Genomic DNA, 16,562 nt, shown 5'->3' with positions numbered 1-16,562 from the left:
GAACATCACCAGACGTTCAACACCGAAATCAGACTGATTATATTCTTTGCAGCCAAAGATGGAGAAGCTCTATACAGTCAACAAAAACAAGACCAGGAGCTGACTGTGGCTCACATCATGAACTCCTTATTGCCAAATTCAGACTTAAATTGAAGAAAGTAGGGAAAACTGCTAGACCATTCAGGTATGACCTAAATCAAATCCCTTATGATTATACAGTGGAAATGAGAAATAGATTTAAGGGCCTAGATCTGATAGATAGAGTGCCTGATGAACTATGGAATGAGGTTCGTGACATTGTACAGGAGACAGGGATCAAGACCATCCCCATGGAAAAGAAATGCAAAAAAAAGCAAAATGGCCATCTGGGGAGGCCTTACAAATAGCTGTGAAAAGAAGAGAGGTGAAAAGCAAAGGAGAAAAGGAAAGATATAAGCATCCAAATGCAGAGTTCCAAAGAATAGCAAGAAGAGATAAGAAAGCCTTCTTCAGTGATCAATGCAAAGAAATAGAGGAAAACAACAGAATGGGAAAGACTAGAGATCTCTTCAAGAAAATTAGAGATACCAAGGGAACATTTCATGCAAAGATGGGTTTGATAAAGGACAGAAATAGTATGGACCTAACAGAAGCAGAAGATATTAAGAAGAGGTGGCAAGAATACACGGAAGAACTGTACAAAAAAGATCTTCATGACGCAGATAATCATGATGATATGATCACTAATTTACGTAGTACTTTCTTGAAAATATTTCTAGAAAGAACGGCTGGCTAGCTGGATGTATGGATGGATGAACTAACTGAATACTGTCTTAAGAAACTGATGTTCTGCACCCAAGGCTGGTCTTTGGGAAAGGAGGCCATCGCAGCGAGGTGACGTGGATGGTGTGCCTGTTAAGAGACCTGTCATGCTTAACTTTAAAGACTCTTAAACAGCATCCCTCAGTTTATGCTAGAAATTTATTCCCAAGGCACAGAGGAACCCCTCCATGCTTTAAAAACTAAAGTACAGAAAAATTAGGTGACTTATTTGAGGTCACACAATAAATTAGTGAAGGCTCTGGCTGTAGGAGATAACAGCACATAAAACTCTTTCCTTATTTGTAAAAGGGCTGAATGATTTCTTGGAAAATCCTCTTCCTTAATTTGAAAGAGGAACACTTTCCTTCCACCTACAGTGCAGGGTTAACCTGAAATAAAACGTCCTGAGAAACGTGAGCCAACCCTTGGGAGGGTGTGGATCCCAAAGCTGAAACCCAGCCCATCTAGGGCGCGGGAGTGAGGATGGGCTCGGGTCCCTGGGGCACCCGCAGCTGCTCAACCGGTTCCCCAGGCCCGCCCCGCGCCGCCCGCGAGGGAGTTTCCAGACCTGTATCCGGACTCAGGGAACTCGTTTCCGGCCGCCGCCGCCTCCTCCTGCGGCCGCTCTCGCTTGGGGCCCCGGGACAGGCCCCTCTAGGGCCGGCCGCCGCGCGCTCAGGTCCTCCCGCAGCCCCCTCGCCGCCGCCCTGCGCCCTGGGGCGAGCGGACCGGGCTCCAGGCCCGACCCCGAGGCCCGCCCGCTCGGGCGCCGCGCACACCGGGGGCCGCTCTCCGCGGCGGGCGCCTCGCCTGGGGCTGCAGTCCTGCCCGGGCGCGGCCGCCTCCGGGTGTGGCGCGCGCTGTGCCAGAAGCACCTGCAGTGAGAAATAAGAGGAAAGTCCCGGCCACATTTAGGTGGTTCTGAGTACAATTTGGAGAAGACTCTTGAGAGTCCCTTGGACTGCAAGGAGATCCAAACAGTCCATCCTAAAGGAAATCAGTCCTGAATATTCATTGGAAGGACTGATGCTGAAGCTGAAGCTCCAATACTTTGGCCACCTGATGCGAAGAGCTAACTCCATTGGAAAAGACCCTGATGCTGGGGAAGATTGAAGGCGGGAGGAGGACAGACGATGAGATGGTTGGATGGCATCACCGAGTCAATGGACGTGAGTTTGAGCAAGCTCCGGGAGTTGGTGATGGACAGGGAAGCCTGGAGTGCTGCAGTCCATGCGGTCACAAAGAGTCGGACAGGACTGAGCGACTGAACCGAACTGAATAGAATACAATTCGGAATTGTCGAAGTTAGCTTTATAAAACCAACACTATCGGATCTTCAGTACTGAATCAATTCTAAATGGGCTTCCAGAATTTTCTTTTGAATAAAGTACGACTCAGTTCCCTCTTTGAAAATGGAAAACCTTGGTATCCCAGTTTAACGCAGTGGTAACCTGCTGGCCCTCCCCGTCTTGGGTATGCTTTCTTTCTTGAAAATGAGAGTGTTAGCGGCTCAGTGGTGTCCAACTCCTCGCGACCCCGTGGACTGTAGTGGCTTAGAAAGTAAATAATTAATGAAATATAGTAAACTATGCTGGGCAATCGTATGCCTAGCTAAAATTCAAATAATAAGGAAGAAATGTACAATAGTGAACAGCCAGGATATCGCCACTGAATCCCTACTATACATAAACACAGTGTGCTTGAATTAGGAGTTAAATTAGAAGTTTAGCATATTCTGAGAGTGAAAAAAAGCCTCATAAAACAGAACTACATTTGACCCCAGAACTGACCCACCTCTTTTGTTCACACACACACACACACACACACACACACAGAGATAAGAGTGATGTTAGGAAAGAATTGTCTATGGTTTAGTGAAAGGAAAGAAACTGGGGAAGCTGAGAAGTAAATTGGAAGGCCAAAGATTAGGCAACTGTTGAAGACTTGACAAAAGGAATAAAAAGAAGTGGTGTTATAAGGGCTGACAAAGTTAGTAACGGATATAGGTTTGGCAGAGGTCGTGTGTGTGCGCGCGTGTATGTGTGTTTAGTAGGTATCGGCTCAGTTCAGTCGCTCAGTCATTGCCAACTCTGCGACGCCATGGACTGCAGCACTCCAGGCCTCCCTGTCCCTCACCAGCTCCCGGAGTTTACTCAAACTCATGTCCATTGAGTCAGTGATGCCATCCAACCATCTCATCCTCTGTCGTCCCCTTCTCTTCCCCTCTTCAATCTTTCCCAGCATCAGGGTCTTTTCCAATGAGTCAGTTCTTCACAACAGTTGACCAAAGTTTTGGAGTTTCAGCTTCAGCATCAGTCCTTCCAATGAATATTCAGGACTGATTTCCTTTAGGATGGACTGGTTGGATCTCCTTGCAGTCCAAGGGACTCTCAAGAGTCTTCCCTAACACCACAGTTCAGAAGCATCAATTCTTCAGCACTCAGCTTTCTTTATAGTCCAACTCTCACATCTTTACATGACTACTGGAAAAACCATAGCTTTGACTAGACGGACCTTTGTTGGCAAAGTAATGTTTCTGCTTTTTAATATGCTGTCTAGGTTGGTCATAACTTTTCTTCCAAAAAACAAGCGTTTTCATGGCTGCAAACACCGTCTGCAGTGATTTTGGAGCCCCCCAAAATGAAGTAGGTATATGTACATCTATGCATGGCATAGATGGCTTAAAAGTTGGCTTAAAGCTCAACATTCAGAAAACGAAGATCATGGCATCCGGTCCCATCACCTCATGGGAAGTAGATGGGGAAACAGTGGAAACAGTGTCAGACTTTATTTTTTTGGGCCCCAAAATCACTGCAGATGGTGACTGCAGCCATGAAATTAAAACATGCTTACTCCTTGGAAGGAAAGTTATGACCAACCTAGATAGTATAGTCAAAAGCAGAGACATTACTTTGCCGACTAAGGTCCGTCTAGTCAAGGCTATGGTTTTTCCTGTGGTCATGTATGGATGTGAGAGTTGGACTGTGAAGAAGGCTGAGCGCCAAAGAATTGATGCTTTTGAACTGTGGTGTTGGAGAAGACTCTTGAGAGTCCCTTGGACTGCAAGGAGATCCAACTAGTCCATTGTGAAGGAGATCAGCCCTGGGATTTCTTTGGAAGGACTGATGCTAAAGCTAAACTTCCAGTACTTTGGCCATCTCATGCGAAGCGTTGACTCATTGGAAAAGACTCTGATGCTGGGAGGGATTGGGGGCAGGAGGAGAAGGGGACGACCGAGGATGAGATGGCTGGGTGGCATCACGGACTCGATGGACGTGAGTCTGAGTGAACTCCGGGAGATGGTGATGGACAGGGAGGCCTGGCGTGCTGCGATTCATGGGCTCGCAAAGAGTCGGACACGACTGAGCGACTGAACTGAACTGAACTGATGCATGACAACCCACTCCAGTACTCTTGCCTGGAAAATCCCGTGGACAGAGGAGCTGGTAGGCTACAGTCAATGGGGTTGCAAGGTGTAGGACACGACTGAGCGACTTCACTTCACTTCACTTCACGTGCATATGTATACGTAGGTATATATGAGTTTGAAATAATGACAAACTTAAGAGACTGTGATTAGATGGCAAGGGTATAAACTATTTGCCTCTGAATTATCTTCTGTCTCCCTGAGCCTTCTGTAGATAGCAACAATTTTAGAAAATAAATTACCTCACATTTTTAAGTGGAACAGTCCAATATTATGATTTAATAAATGTGATTATGTTTTCAATACTCCCTATAATGTCTTTTGAGTTTTTCTTGAACAACTGGTAATTCAACTGTGTCTTACAAAGCAAAGGTGATTATCCCTTAATGATCCAACCAAAAAAAAACAGTTTTGCTCCAGGGGTATAAACGCCACCTCTCTGTGAAGTCCACGGACATCCTACCAGCACCAGCGATGGTCTAACATATAATTGCTTTTCAAAATGGGGAAAAAAAATCAGCACCAGATACACTTTTCAAAATGAGATATTTCCTCAAAAAGCATTTTTTTAAGCTCTAGGTTAATGGTCATATTTTGAGCCTTTTTCCAAATATTTCCAAGCTACCTCAAAAGAACAGAGTAATAAAACATTTCTAAAACAAGCCCCTACCCAATAAAGGGAAAGAAGTGCAGTTCCCTGTTCCTGGAATTCCCATCCCTATGGCCCAGCTTGAGTGCAGCCATCTAGATCAACCATCACCCTGTCTTTCCAAAGAAATATGGTAAGATAGTAACAGACATCAGTTCTTGGACAAATATTATTTATTCATTTATATGTTGACAAATAATAGCTAACGTCTGTTAAGTGCCAGGCTTTGTGCTTCGTGCTTAGAGTTCACGAGAGAGACAGCATCTCTAGCGGCCTACAACCCAGTAGAGAGAGACCACAGCAAAGTCGCAGCAAAGAACATTTCAGAAACAGGGGCACAAAGGAGTGACTGACCAGTTTTCCTAGAGCGCAGGGATCATTTCCTGAAAGTGGTCCCTGGGCTGAATGGTAATCCTTGGGCTAATTGTGATGAATGGTCATGTATGTTTATTGTGTATGTAGAGGGCAAAGGGGCATTCAGGAAGCACATTCTGGACAGAGGGAGCAACTGACCACGAGACCAGAAGGGAGAAGCAGCTTGGTTTATTGAGGAAACTACAAGCTATGCTGTGTGACTTCAGTGTCCTTGAACGTCAAACCTGAGTTTAGTGTGCATCAAGGACAGTGATTTGTAGGAGCTCATTTGTACTGGCAACCAAGAGCCGATTGTTAAATTTTTAGGAATTTTGTGAGCTGATTGACATCATGTCAGTAGCTTGAAATCTGTCATGGAATTTGCACACGCATGTGCACTCAGTCACTCCAGTCATGTCCGACTCTATGCCACCGGATGGATTGTGTAGCCTGCCAGGGTCCTCTGTCCATGAGATTCTCCAGGCAAGAATACTGGAGTGGGTTGCCATGTTCTCCTCCCCAGGGGATCTTCCTGACCCAGGGATCAAACCAGTGTCTCCTGCACTGCAGGTGTTTTCTTTACTGCTGAGCCACCAGGGAAGCCCATTTGCACCACAGAAATCATCATATGCTGAAAATCCTACCTTTCTTCTCAACTCCCGCTGATCCTGGACAGAGCTGAGAGCTTTTGATATCTTTTATTTCTAACATAATGGTGACATTATGAAAACGTCATTTGTGGCTAATGTGCAATAAATGCACAAAATGGTTTAGAGCAGGAAAAGCTGAGAAATCAGTTGGAAGGTCAGAGTTTAGGCCCAATTTGTTCAGTTGCTAAGTTGTGTCTGACTCTTTGCAACCTCATGGACAGCAGCACCTCAGGCACCGTTTATTAAATAGCAGATACTTTTTGTACTGAGTTGTCTGAAATGTATATATCCATGCCAACACTACTCTATTGTTGCTGTTGTTAAGTCACTAAGTTGTGTCCAACTCTTTGTGACCCCATGGACTATAGCACGTCAGGCTTCCCCGTCCTTCACTGTCCCGTGGAGTTTGCTCAAGCTCATGTCCATGGAGTCAGTGATGCTATCTAACCATCTCATCCTCTGCCACCCCCTTCTCTTCCTGCCCTCAATCTTTCCCAACATCAGGGGCTTTTCCAATGAGTCAGCTCTTCGCATCAGTTGGCCAAAATATTGGAGCTTCAGCTTCAGCATCAGTCTTTCCAATTCAGTAGTAGTAATACTACTCTATTAGTATATGGTATTAATTACTACAGCTTGTTAATAAATGTTGATATGTACTAGGGCCTGTCGTTCTACCTTGTTATTCTTGGAACTTTGCTCTTTCATATGAAATTTAGGGTCTACTTAACAACTTCTAAGAAGAACCATGACAAGTTTTGTTTTGAGTTTTATTGAACTCAGAGAATTAGGGGAGAATAATTATCTCTAAAATAGCTATTCTTCCTGACTAGGATCACTCTTTAATTTCCTCAGACATACTGTTTGTCCTGCAGTAATATTTGGTAGTTTTAAAGGACTCAACAAATTCTGACAGATGACACCTCCCCACCTCCCCAGACCCTATAGGTCCCTTATAGATTATTATCATGAAAGAGATTATGTTTATTACATGTCCTAATTTGCTATTATTGTTGTATAGGAATGCTCCTGATTTTGTACATTGATCTTGTAGCCATAACCTTGAACTCCTTTATTAAATGTAGATTTAAAAAAATACAAACACATCTGACAATAGTTTTATTTTTGTTTCCAGTTTTTAATTCATCTTAATTATTGAATTGACTCCAGCAAAACAACAGAGGATACCCTTGTGTTATTCTTAAGGAGTGCTTCTAAAATGTCACCATTAAATGGGATGATTTATACAGTTTTTTATAGGTGAGACAGTTTACTAACAGAACCTGCTTTTGTTTGGGTATGGCACTGTGTCTTGCTAAAAATTACATTTCCAGGTTCCCTTTAGTATGAGGAAGCCATGTGACAGTTTGGCCAATGAGATGGAAGTGGAAATTGTTATGTAGGGCTTCCAGGAAAGCTCCTTAAAGTGGGACAGACTCATTGCCCTTTTATCCTTTTCGCTTCCTTGTCTTCCTACCTGGAACTCATGTGTAAGCCTGGACATGGAAAAGCCCATCCATCTGGTGACCAGAAGCTGGCCATGTGAGGCCAAGAAAATTAGACTGTGAACCTATCTTTGAATTACTGAGCTAACGCTAACCAATGAAATTCATGTTTCATGGGAAAACTAGAACTGATTTTTTTTTTTAAGAAACAGATTGGGTTTCTGTAACTCACAGCTGAAATGAAATTCTGAAGTGATGCTAAAAAGTAGGGTGCTGAAACAAAACCCAATATACAGAACTGACTTAGTGTTTAAGGGAGGGACTTTGAGGAATAGGGACACATTTCATAGGCTGGAAAGATGGTGACTTGTTTGGAGATAACAAATTGTTTGGTCAACTTTGACAATTTGACCCTGGAGAGTAGGCCACATTCTGCTGTGGTTGTAGCATCAGGGGAAATGTTAGGAGAAAAACTGAAAATGTTGATAACGGATGGCTCTTTCTGGCTGTGTTCAGCAAAGTCCTAGCAGAGAGAAATGTACCTTTTCTCTATTGAGGCAAATACCTGCAGAGATGGAGGAAAATTTCACCTCAATAAAGAAAGAAGTTTCTGACATTTTTTATTTTTTTAATATAAATTTATTTAATTGGAGGTTAATTACTTTACAATATTGTATTGGTTTTTGCCATACATCAACATGAATCCGCCACAGGTATACACGTGTTCCCCATCCTGAACCCCCCTCCCACCTCCCTCCCCTTACCAACCCTCTGGGTCATCCCAGTGCACCAGCCCCAAGCATCCAGTATCATGCATCGAACCTGGACTGGCGATTCATTTCATATATGATATTATACATGTTTCAATGCCATTCTCCCAAATCATCCCACCCTCTCCCTCTCCCACAGAGTCCTAAAGACTGTTCTATACATCTGTGTCTCTTTTGCTGTCTGTCATACAGGGTTATCGTTGCCATCTTTCTAAATTACATATATATGCGTTCCTGCTGCTGCTGCTGCTGCTAAGTCACTTCAGTCGTGTCTGACTTTGCGCGACCCCATAGATGGCAGCCCACCAGGCTCCCTCGTCCCTGGGATTCTCCCAGCAAGAACACTGGAGTGGATTGCCATTTCCTTCTCCAATGCATGAAAGTGAAAAGTGAAAGTGAAGTCGCTCAGTCGTGTCCGACCCTCAGCAACCCCATGGACTGCAGCCTACCAGGCTCCTCCATCCATGGGATTTTCCAGGCAAGAGTACTGGAGTGGGGTGCCATTGCCTTCTCCGATATATGCATTAGTATACTGTATTGGTGTTTTCCTTTCTGGCTTACTTCACTCTGTATAATTGGCTCCAGTTTCATCCACCTCATTAGAACTGATTCAAATGTATTCTTTTTAATGGCTGAGTAATACTCTATTATGTATATGTACCACAGCTTTCTTATCCATTCATCTGGTGATGGACATCTAGGTTGCTTCCATGTCCTGGCTATTATAAACAGTGCTGCGATGAATATTGCGGTACATGTGTCTCTTTCAATTCTGGTTTCCTCGGTGTGTATGCCCAGCAGTGGGATTGCTGGGTCATAAGGTAGTAAAATATGGAATGCTTCATGAATTTGTGTGTCATCCTTGCGCAGGGGCCATGCTAATCTCCTCTGTATCGTTCCAATTGTAGTATATGTGCTGCCGAAGCGAGCACTGACTTTTTAAAAAACTTGTGATATAGGTCATTTATGAACAAGAGTATATGAAATATATATGTACAATTTAAATAAGATTTTAGAAGTAAACACCCACAGTCACCACCCAAGACAATAGAGCGCTGGCAGTGTTTCAGCAGCTCCACGTGGATTCCTCAATCACATGCCCTTTTCTCCCCACAGAAGGTCATTATTCTATCTTGGGGACAATAGTTCTGTTTATAATTTGATTTATATGAATACATTCTTAAAGCGCTATACACTGTTTTGAACTACATGCATGGAATCTTGCTGATGGCATCCTTCTATGATTTGCTTCTGTTGCTCCACATTATGTTTGTGATATTCATCCACCTTCTGATTGCCTATTCTTTCATTTTCACTAATGTGTAGAATTCTTTTCTTTGAATCTACATGAAAATACAATGGTAGAATTTAGTCTATCAATGTTGACTATTAGGCTTATTTCCATATTTTTTTGTTATTACAGTGCTGCTATGTGTAACCTTGCAAATGCTTCCTAAAAACATGTTCAATAGTTATCCCAAGACATTGTATCAGTTACGGTCCTGGCAGGAAAGAAAAGAAATCTTGTATTTTGAGATGAGTTTTAAAAAGGGGACCATTTCCAAAAGTGTGGGCAGGTTGTGCGTGCTGTGCTGTCGCTTCAGTTGTGTCCGACTCTTTGTGACCCCATGGACTATAGCCCGCCAGGCTCCTCTGTCCATGGGATTCTCCAGGCAAAAATACTGGAGTGGGTTGCCATGACCTCCTTCAGGGGGTCTTCCCAACCCAGGGATCCAACTGCATCTCTTATTTCTCTGCATTGGCAGGCGGGTTCTTTACCACTAGCACCACCTGGGCAGGGTGTGAGGAAAGCACAAAAGACAGGGCAGCACCTGGAGGGCTCCTAAGGGCAAGACTCTGTTGCCACCTTGTAGGGTAAAAGGGTGAGGGTAAGGAAAGGATTGTCAGAGCCTGGAGAGGGAGAGAGCAGAGAATGACATATGAAGATATGAAGAGGTTGTGACCTTTGTTCAAGGGACTTGACCAGCTTCGGAAAGCTATATGAGAGAAGCAATACCCAACCTCCTCGTTCTCCCTTGAAACCTTGTGCAGTGGCTTCTTGCTGCCATGACGCTTCGCTGGACATAGCGCAGGCTGAAGGGCACAGAATCAATCAGGAGGGCACATGGAAGACAACCAGCATATGTACAGGAGTGCAGCTACACATCGAGTACAAACATCTCCAGAGTTACCACGGAAGGGCCGACTGTTTTCCAAAGAGGTTGTTTTCAGAGTAAGAGCTCACAGGGACTTCCCTGGTGGTCCAGCGGCCCCGACTCCGAGCTCCTAACACAGCGGGCCTGGCTTCCCTCTTTGGCCAGGGAACTAGAGCCTACACGCTTGCAGCAAATAAAGATTCCACGTGCCGCAACGAAGACTGAGATCCTGAGTGCTGCAACTAAGATCCGGCGCAGCCATATACATAATTAAATACTTTTTTCAAGGAGTTCATATTGCTCCACATCATCACCAAAACAACCATTAGACCCTTTCATTCTTACGAATCTGGGAGAGATGCTATAATGTCTCTTTGAGGTTTTTTTTCCCCCATTTCCCCATTACTAAAATGGCTGAGGATGTTTTCATGTTTCTTGGACATCTGGATTTCTATGTAAAGTGCCATTTAAAGGCTTTTGACCAAATGTCTATTGGTTGTCTTCTTCTTACTGATTCATAGGAATCTTTTCTGTATTCTGGATTATATACATTCTGAATACTAGTATTCTGTAAATTATATGTGTTGCAAATGTGTTCTCCCAAGTGGCTCCCTATATTGTCACCCTCCACATAGGTAAGATTATAGGTGCTTATTCTTTGTGGTTTTGCTGTGTTTTTTTTAATGTCCCCCAAACAAAATTATAGTAAAATGAGTTGGATTATTAGATAAAACAGAAAAGGATGTGGAGAAAATTCTAGGCAAAGAAAATAAGACTGAAAGTAACAGAGGTAGGAAAAGAGTGGAAAAGTAAGGAAACCATTTCTATGGCTAAAAAATTAAACATTTAAAGTTTCATTTGAAATTTTTATTAAATATTACTAAATGATAACATTTCATTAAATGAACAATCTAAATGAAAATAATTTAGTATTTACTCTAATGTTGAAAAATCAATAAAAATAAACTTAAAATAGAAAAGAATATGGTGTTATTTACTTTTCAATACAATAAATCAGTGCTTCATTGAACTTAATTTTGTAGAGAATTAATGTAAGTAAATCACATGATCAAGAATCACAGTTCTATAACTAGATATTCATCATAGCATACAATAATATTAGGCATGAAATTGGTATTCTAATAAACACTAAGCCTAATTTTAAACTATCTAGTTATTTAAAGTCAAATTACCACTTTGGCCAAAGGTGGTGTGAGATCCTCATTTACACTATTCCTAAAACATTGTGTCTTTATACAATTAGGTAATGAGCTATAAAATATGAAAAGAAGAAACAAAAATATGAGAATAAAAGATTCAGTTCCTTAAAGCAGAAATAGACAGTGGGTCCCATTTGTATGTTTCTATTAAATAATTGTTTTATTTCTCATAAAAACTCTTGATACCATGACAGCATTTGGAGCAACTACTTAAGCTAACAATTGTTAAGCTGTCTTCTTTCACGAATATTAATAAATCATGATAGAAATAGAACTAAGATAAATGAGGTGTTTAAAACACATTAATCTTTTGAACTGCACATTCTTCTCTAGAAGATCATGATAAAAATAGAGTGTACAATTAATTCTTTTTTTTACAGATCTGTGTAAAGTACAAATACAACTGCCAAGAAATGAAATATTGCCATTTAAAAGTCCTTGATAAAATAATGACCTTGAATCTTAAATATTTTTTAAAGTGAATAAGTGCTTATCATTGGATAAAGAAATTTTAAATTAAAAAAATAAAATGAATAAGCATATTTTAAACAAAAGTTCTTTTAACACAGAAAATAATACTGTGATATTATTTTCCTGAAGGTAACAAAAGCATGCAGGCTAACTCTGCTAAGCTAATACTCTTCATAGAACTTATGATAAATATTAGTAACGAATTCTCATGAGGTATCTGAAGATACTAGGAGCTAAAAATAATTATTCAAAGTTGTTGAAGATACTAAGATCAAACAGAGCATCCAGTGCCAACAAAGTGTTTAAGTGCTAAAAACTTCTTATGCTATGACAGTTTTACCTGAACCTCTGAAAGCCCTTATGTTTTTATATTCACTATAAAACATAATAAAGAAATCACTTCCTGATCTCATTCCCAACTTTTCATTTTAAAATTATCTCTAACAGAATTATCTAACTGAAGTATAACTGAAAGTGAAATTCTCATTGTTATCAAAAGAAGTATACAGAAGTAAATTAGTATATATTCCAAATTTATACAAAGGGATTATTGTACTTGCTTTTCACTAAATGAATCTGTAAGCTTGAATCCAGTTATTATAAAATAACAAGTTTCAATCAAAAATGGATAAAATGTTCAACATTCATTTAAAAAATATATCAAGAGTGTGTCTGGGGTTGTTCGGTTTTGTTTTCTTTGATGCTGAGTACTTTGTCAGCGATCCTGGCCTGGAATAAAACAGAGCACGTGATTAAAATGCACGAAGAAGAACAATAACAACAACAGAGAAGCACAAAGTCAAACCCATGAAGAGATTTTTTTAAATTGCTTATGCAAATAACTGGTTTTAAAACTTTTACTTAATGATTTATACAAGCAAATTTTAACATTTCCTAAAAATCAGACTTCAAAATATAGCAATTTCTTGGCCAGCTTTATTAAAACTCAAATTAGCCATACCTTTTTGCTTTGTTTCCAGTCTTCTGCACTTTGCCTGAGTTATCTTTAGAGGGAAGATAACGCATAATGAATAACATGAAATAGTAAAAACGGTTCCTAAAGATTTAAAGAGTTAAAGTTAACTGATTAAAGATAATAAAAATCTCTTTAGGACTACATAGTTTGAATTTATAAAGAATTTCTTTGTAATTTACTTATTTCATTAGCATTGCAGCTAATTTGGAAGCTGGGTCAGAGTCAGAACTACCAGGAAACAAGTTAAGGAGGATTTCTGGCCATATAATTATAGTTAATTTACCACTGTGCCTTGGCAAACGTTCTCTGAAGGAGTTTCTTTTCGGATTAGATCACTCAGTTCCCTAAACCTTTAAGTTCACTCTGTGCTAAGTCAAGCCTAAACCAAAGATTTCCCCAAATTTCAAATCTAATGGCTTCAGCTAATTCTAGCCCATGGTAAGTAAGGTAACTAACATTTTCCTAAGTGGCAACATACACAAACTATCCCTTTAAAGGTATATGTTTTAGATTTAATAGCAATCTGAATTTTAATAAAACATTCCTAGAAAATCAAGCTCTTAAAAAAACCCCATAAACTCACCAGTACTTTTGGTGCTTTCTTCGGGTTTGTTACACGGATTAATCTTATCCTTTCTCAGTTCCTGGATAATGCCTTTATTTAAGCAAACATCTACATGCACATTGAATACGGTAAGATCTGAAGTCTTTTGTTCTAGGTTACAAACAGGACAAACTAGAACTTGGTCACTGATTACTTCATATAAATTAGGTTGGGGGGATTCTTGCCTTCTTAATGACCCAACATCTTCATTTTCCAATGAAACAGTACAAGAATTCTGAGGACAGTGTTCCATATTAAATGATTTGCTCGAAAGACCAGAACATTCCTCTTCGCTGGGCTTATTACTTAAAGCACTTGTATCTTCTGTATTTGATGGTTTACTGGTAGTCTCTACCATCTCTACAGGATCTACTGACGTGATCTCTGTATTCTTCTGGTGGGTTTCATAACCCTGCTTCTCACAGGGAGAAACAGAATCACATACACTTTCTTTCTCATTTACTTCTGTAGAGGAAGCGTGGGAACACGAGGACATTTTGGAGTTTCCACTGATGGAAGGTCCATCAAGACATGCATCTACATGTTTATTGAAGGCTTCCAGACTGATGCTTCCTTGCTCCCTAAAGCAAACAGGACAGATAAATGTCTGACAGTTATGTGATTTCTCCACTGTTTCTAAATTCTCACTCATCTTCTTGTTTAAAACTTGGAATGACTGTGATGTTTGCAAACTTTGTTTATTTATGGTTTCACATGTAAATGTGTCTTGAGGGCTTGCTTTCCTTTCAGATCGTTTTTTATCAAAGAAACTCTTCTTATGAGACATTTGTGCAGGTTTTAGAAACTGATCTTTGTCAGTTTTCTCTAGTATACACCCGGTAGCTGGAAGGGCTTGGTTTCCAGGCTGTAAGAAGCCAATAATGCTCCTTTGTTGGTGTTTCTTCTCCTCTTCATTGGGAAAACCAGAGAGCCGCACCCCTAAATTAAACCAACCATAATTAATCCATTTCCAATTCAACAAAACCAACTCAACTGTAAAGCATAAAGACATTTTGCGTAATAGTATTGTGACACTCATTAAAAAGCCTGTTTAGCCAAAAATAATGAGCAATACTGCATATTCTCTGAATTAAAGGATACTTTTCCAAAGGTGGTATTATGAATAGAAATTTACTCTCTTTATAATGCTGGGTATGCTAAATAGTAAGTATCTATTGCAGTTAGCATGGTTATATACATATATAGGTCTTTCCATTAATATGTGACTCATGATACCATTAAATGCCGAGTAGCTAGTTGGAGTCTATTGCTTTGATTCTTTAGCTCCTTTTTTGCAATAGGCTCTATGTTTTAGAATAATTTTAGGTTCTCAGCAAAGTTGAATATAAAGTACAGAGAGTTCTCATATATACCCTGCGTCCACACATGCACAAACTCCTCCACAATCAACATCTTCCACCAGAGTGGAACAGCTGTTACAACCAATGAACCTACACTGAGATGACATTATTATTCATAGTCCACAGTTTACATCACAGTTCACTCTTGGTGTTGTACAGTCTGGATTTTAACAAAGGTATAATGACACGTGTCCACCATTATAGCACCATACAGAATAGTTTCTCTGCCCTAGAAATCCTCTGTGCTCTGCCTATTCCCCCCCACCCCACCCTTGACAACCATTGATCTTTTCAGATCTCTACCATTTTGCTTTATCCTATATTGGAAATTTTTGAAAGTTTTGAATTTCCTATATTGGAATCATACAGCATTATAGCCTTTCACATTGGTTCTTTAAGTTAAAAATATACATTTAAGTTTCCTCCATGTCTTTTCATCATTTGACAGCTCATTACCTTTCTTCTATTCTCCCCCATCCTCTATCCCAATAGATCACTTCTTTTATGTGCTGAATAATATTCTGTTGTCTGGATGTACCACAATCTCCATTCACCTACTATCTTGGTTGCTTCCAAGTTTTGGTAATTATAAATAAAGCTGCTATTAACATCTACTCTTTAGCTTTTTTAGTTAACATACTATATTCAAACTGACTTCCATGTGTGCTATCTTTCATATGTGAAAGTATGGCTGATGACCCCCATTCTTAGCAGTAAAGTTGGCATCTGGAGTGCTTATCCCTAAACATTCTCTCACTTGTTCACTTTGGAAACGTGGTTTGTTTGTCTTTTTTACCCCATGATGGATAGAAATGTGGTTTTATAGTGCCACAATCCTTTCTCTGTAATTCTGAAATCTAAAAGCTCTGAAAATTGTCAGCAACAAATGGTAACTGATGACAAGATTGATGTGAAGCTATTTAGAGTCTTTACAACTCAGTGTGAATATTTTTTGTTTTGCTACAGAAATAATAAAATGTTTGATCATAAAGTGCTGCCTCAGATCCCAAAAGAGTATTACACAATATACTCAACCTGTACTGAATTTGCTTTCTAAAATTTGAAGTTTAAAATTTTGAAAAATGCCTAACCCCAAGGATTTCAGTAAGTATTGAAGGAAAAGAATGACTCTAACTGATTCTTACAGGAATTAAACTAGTGATCATGGCTTCACATGCATCAGGTTCTAAGTATCAAGCAAAACGGAAGTAGAAGAAATACAACTCCCTGAATGGGTCCAAGAAGTGAAACGGAGGTGAGACTACTTCTTAAATTGACTCTTTGGAAATGTCTTGCAGATTTTAACGAAAAACAGTAAAAGTTATACCCATAAGTCTTAATCTCAAGGGATGTGGAAAATCAGCATCAATTTCTGTTCTTAGCAGTTCTTTAGCTATAACAAATATTTCTTCTGCAGTTGACACAACAGCTGAAACTGTAGAGGCACGAGTTTTTACTTCAAAATTCACATTCTTTAGCTTAATGGTAACAGTTCTACCCTGTAACAAACAGAATACATTATTTTATATAGCTCTTTAACTTCTAGAAAAAAAGTTCTTTACATGTTAGAAAAATTCAGAAAGGTCTCTTATGTACAGAGAGTATGGAAGTATAATCAATTATTTACAAAACATGATAATAAATATAGTCATAAAGAATTAATAAAATCCATAAGTAATCT

At 40.0% G+C, this 16,562-nt stretch overlaps 2 protein-coding genes and 1 non-coding gene across 3 annotated transcripts in view; all 3 read right to left on the bottom strand.

Annotated features, from left to right (window-relative positions):
- Positions 1-10,179, bottom strand: part of ANKDD1B (ankyrin repeat and death domain containing 1B) — an 83,437-nt gene extending 73,258 nt beyond the window's left edge. Inside the window, 3 exon segments of the mRNA XM_052646832.1 lie at positions 1,323-1,455; positions 1,548-1,676; positions 10,111-10,179. Of these exon segments, the coding sequence (XP_052502792.1) occupies positions 1,323-1,455; positions 1,548-1,676; positions 10,111-10,179 (331 nt within the window).
- Positions 8,919-9,025, bottom strand: LOC128054933 (U6 spliceosomal RNA). Its single transcript, XR_008200074.1, has one exon. It is a non-coding gene; the product is annotated as a U6 spliceosomal RNA (small nuclear RNA).
- Positions 10,180-12,584: 2,405 nt separating the features above from the next.
- Positions 12,585-16,562, bottom strand: part of POLK (DNA polymerase kappa) — an 82,407-nt gene continuing 78,429 nt past the window's right edge. Inside the window, 4 exon segments of the mRNA XM_052646301.1 lie at positions 12,585-12,669; positions 12,902-12,944; positions 13,500-14,459; positions 16,209-16,380. Coding sequence (XP_052502261.1) covers positions 12,585-12,669; positions 12,902-12,944; positions 13,500-14,459; positions 16,209-16,380 — 1,260 coding nt within the window.

The sequence above is a fragment of the Budorcas taxicolor genome, chromosome 10, assembly GCF_023091745.1.
Source record: "Budorcas taxicolor isolate Tak-1 chromosome 10, Takin1.1, whole genome shotgun sequence".
In the NCBI taxonomy this organism is placed as follows: Eukaryota; Metazoa; Chordata; class Mammalia; order Artiodactyla; family Bovidae; genus Budorcas; species Budorcas taxicolor.
The sequence above is the reverse complement of the archived record's forward strand: the minus strand, read 5'-3'. Positions and strand labels throughout refer to the sequence as shown.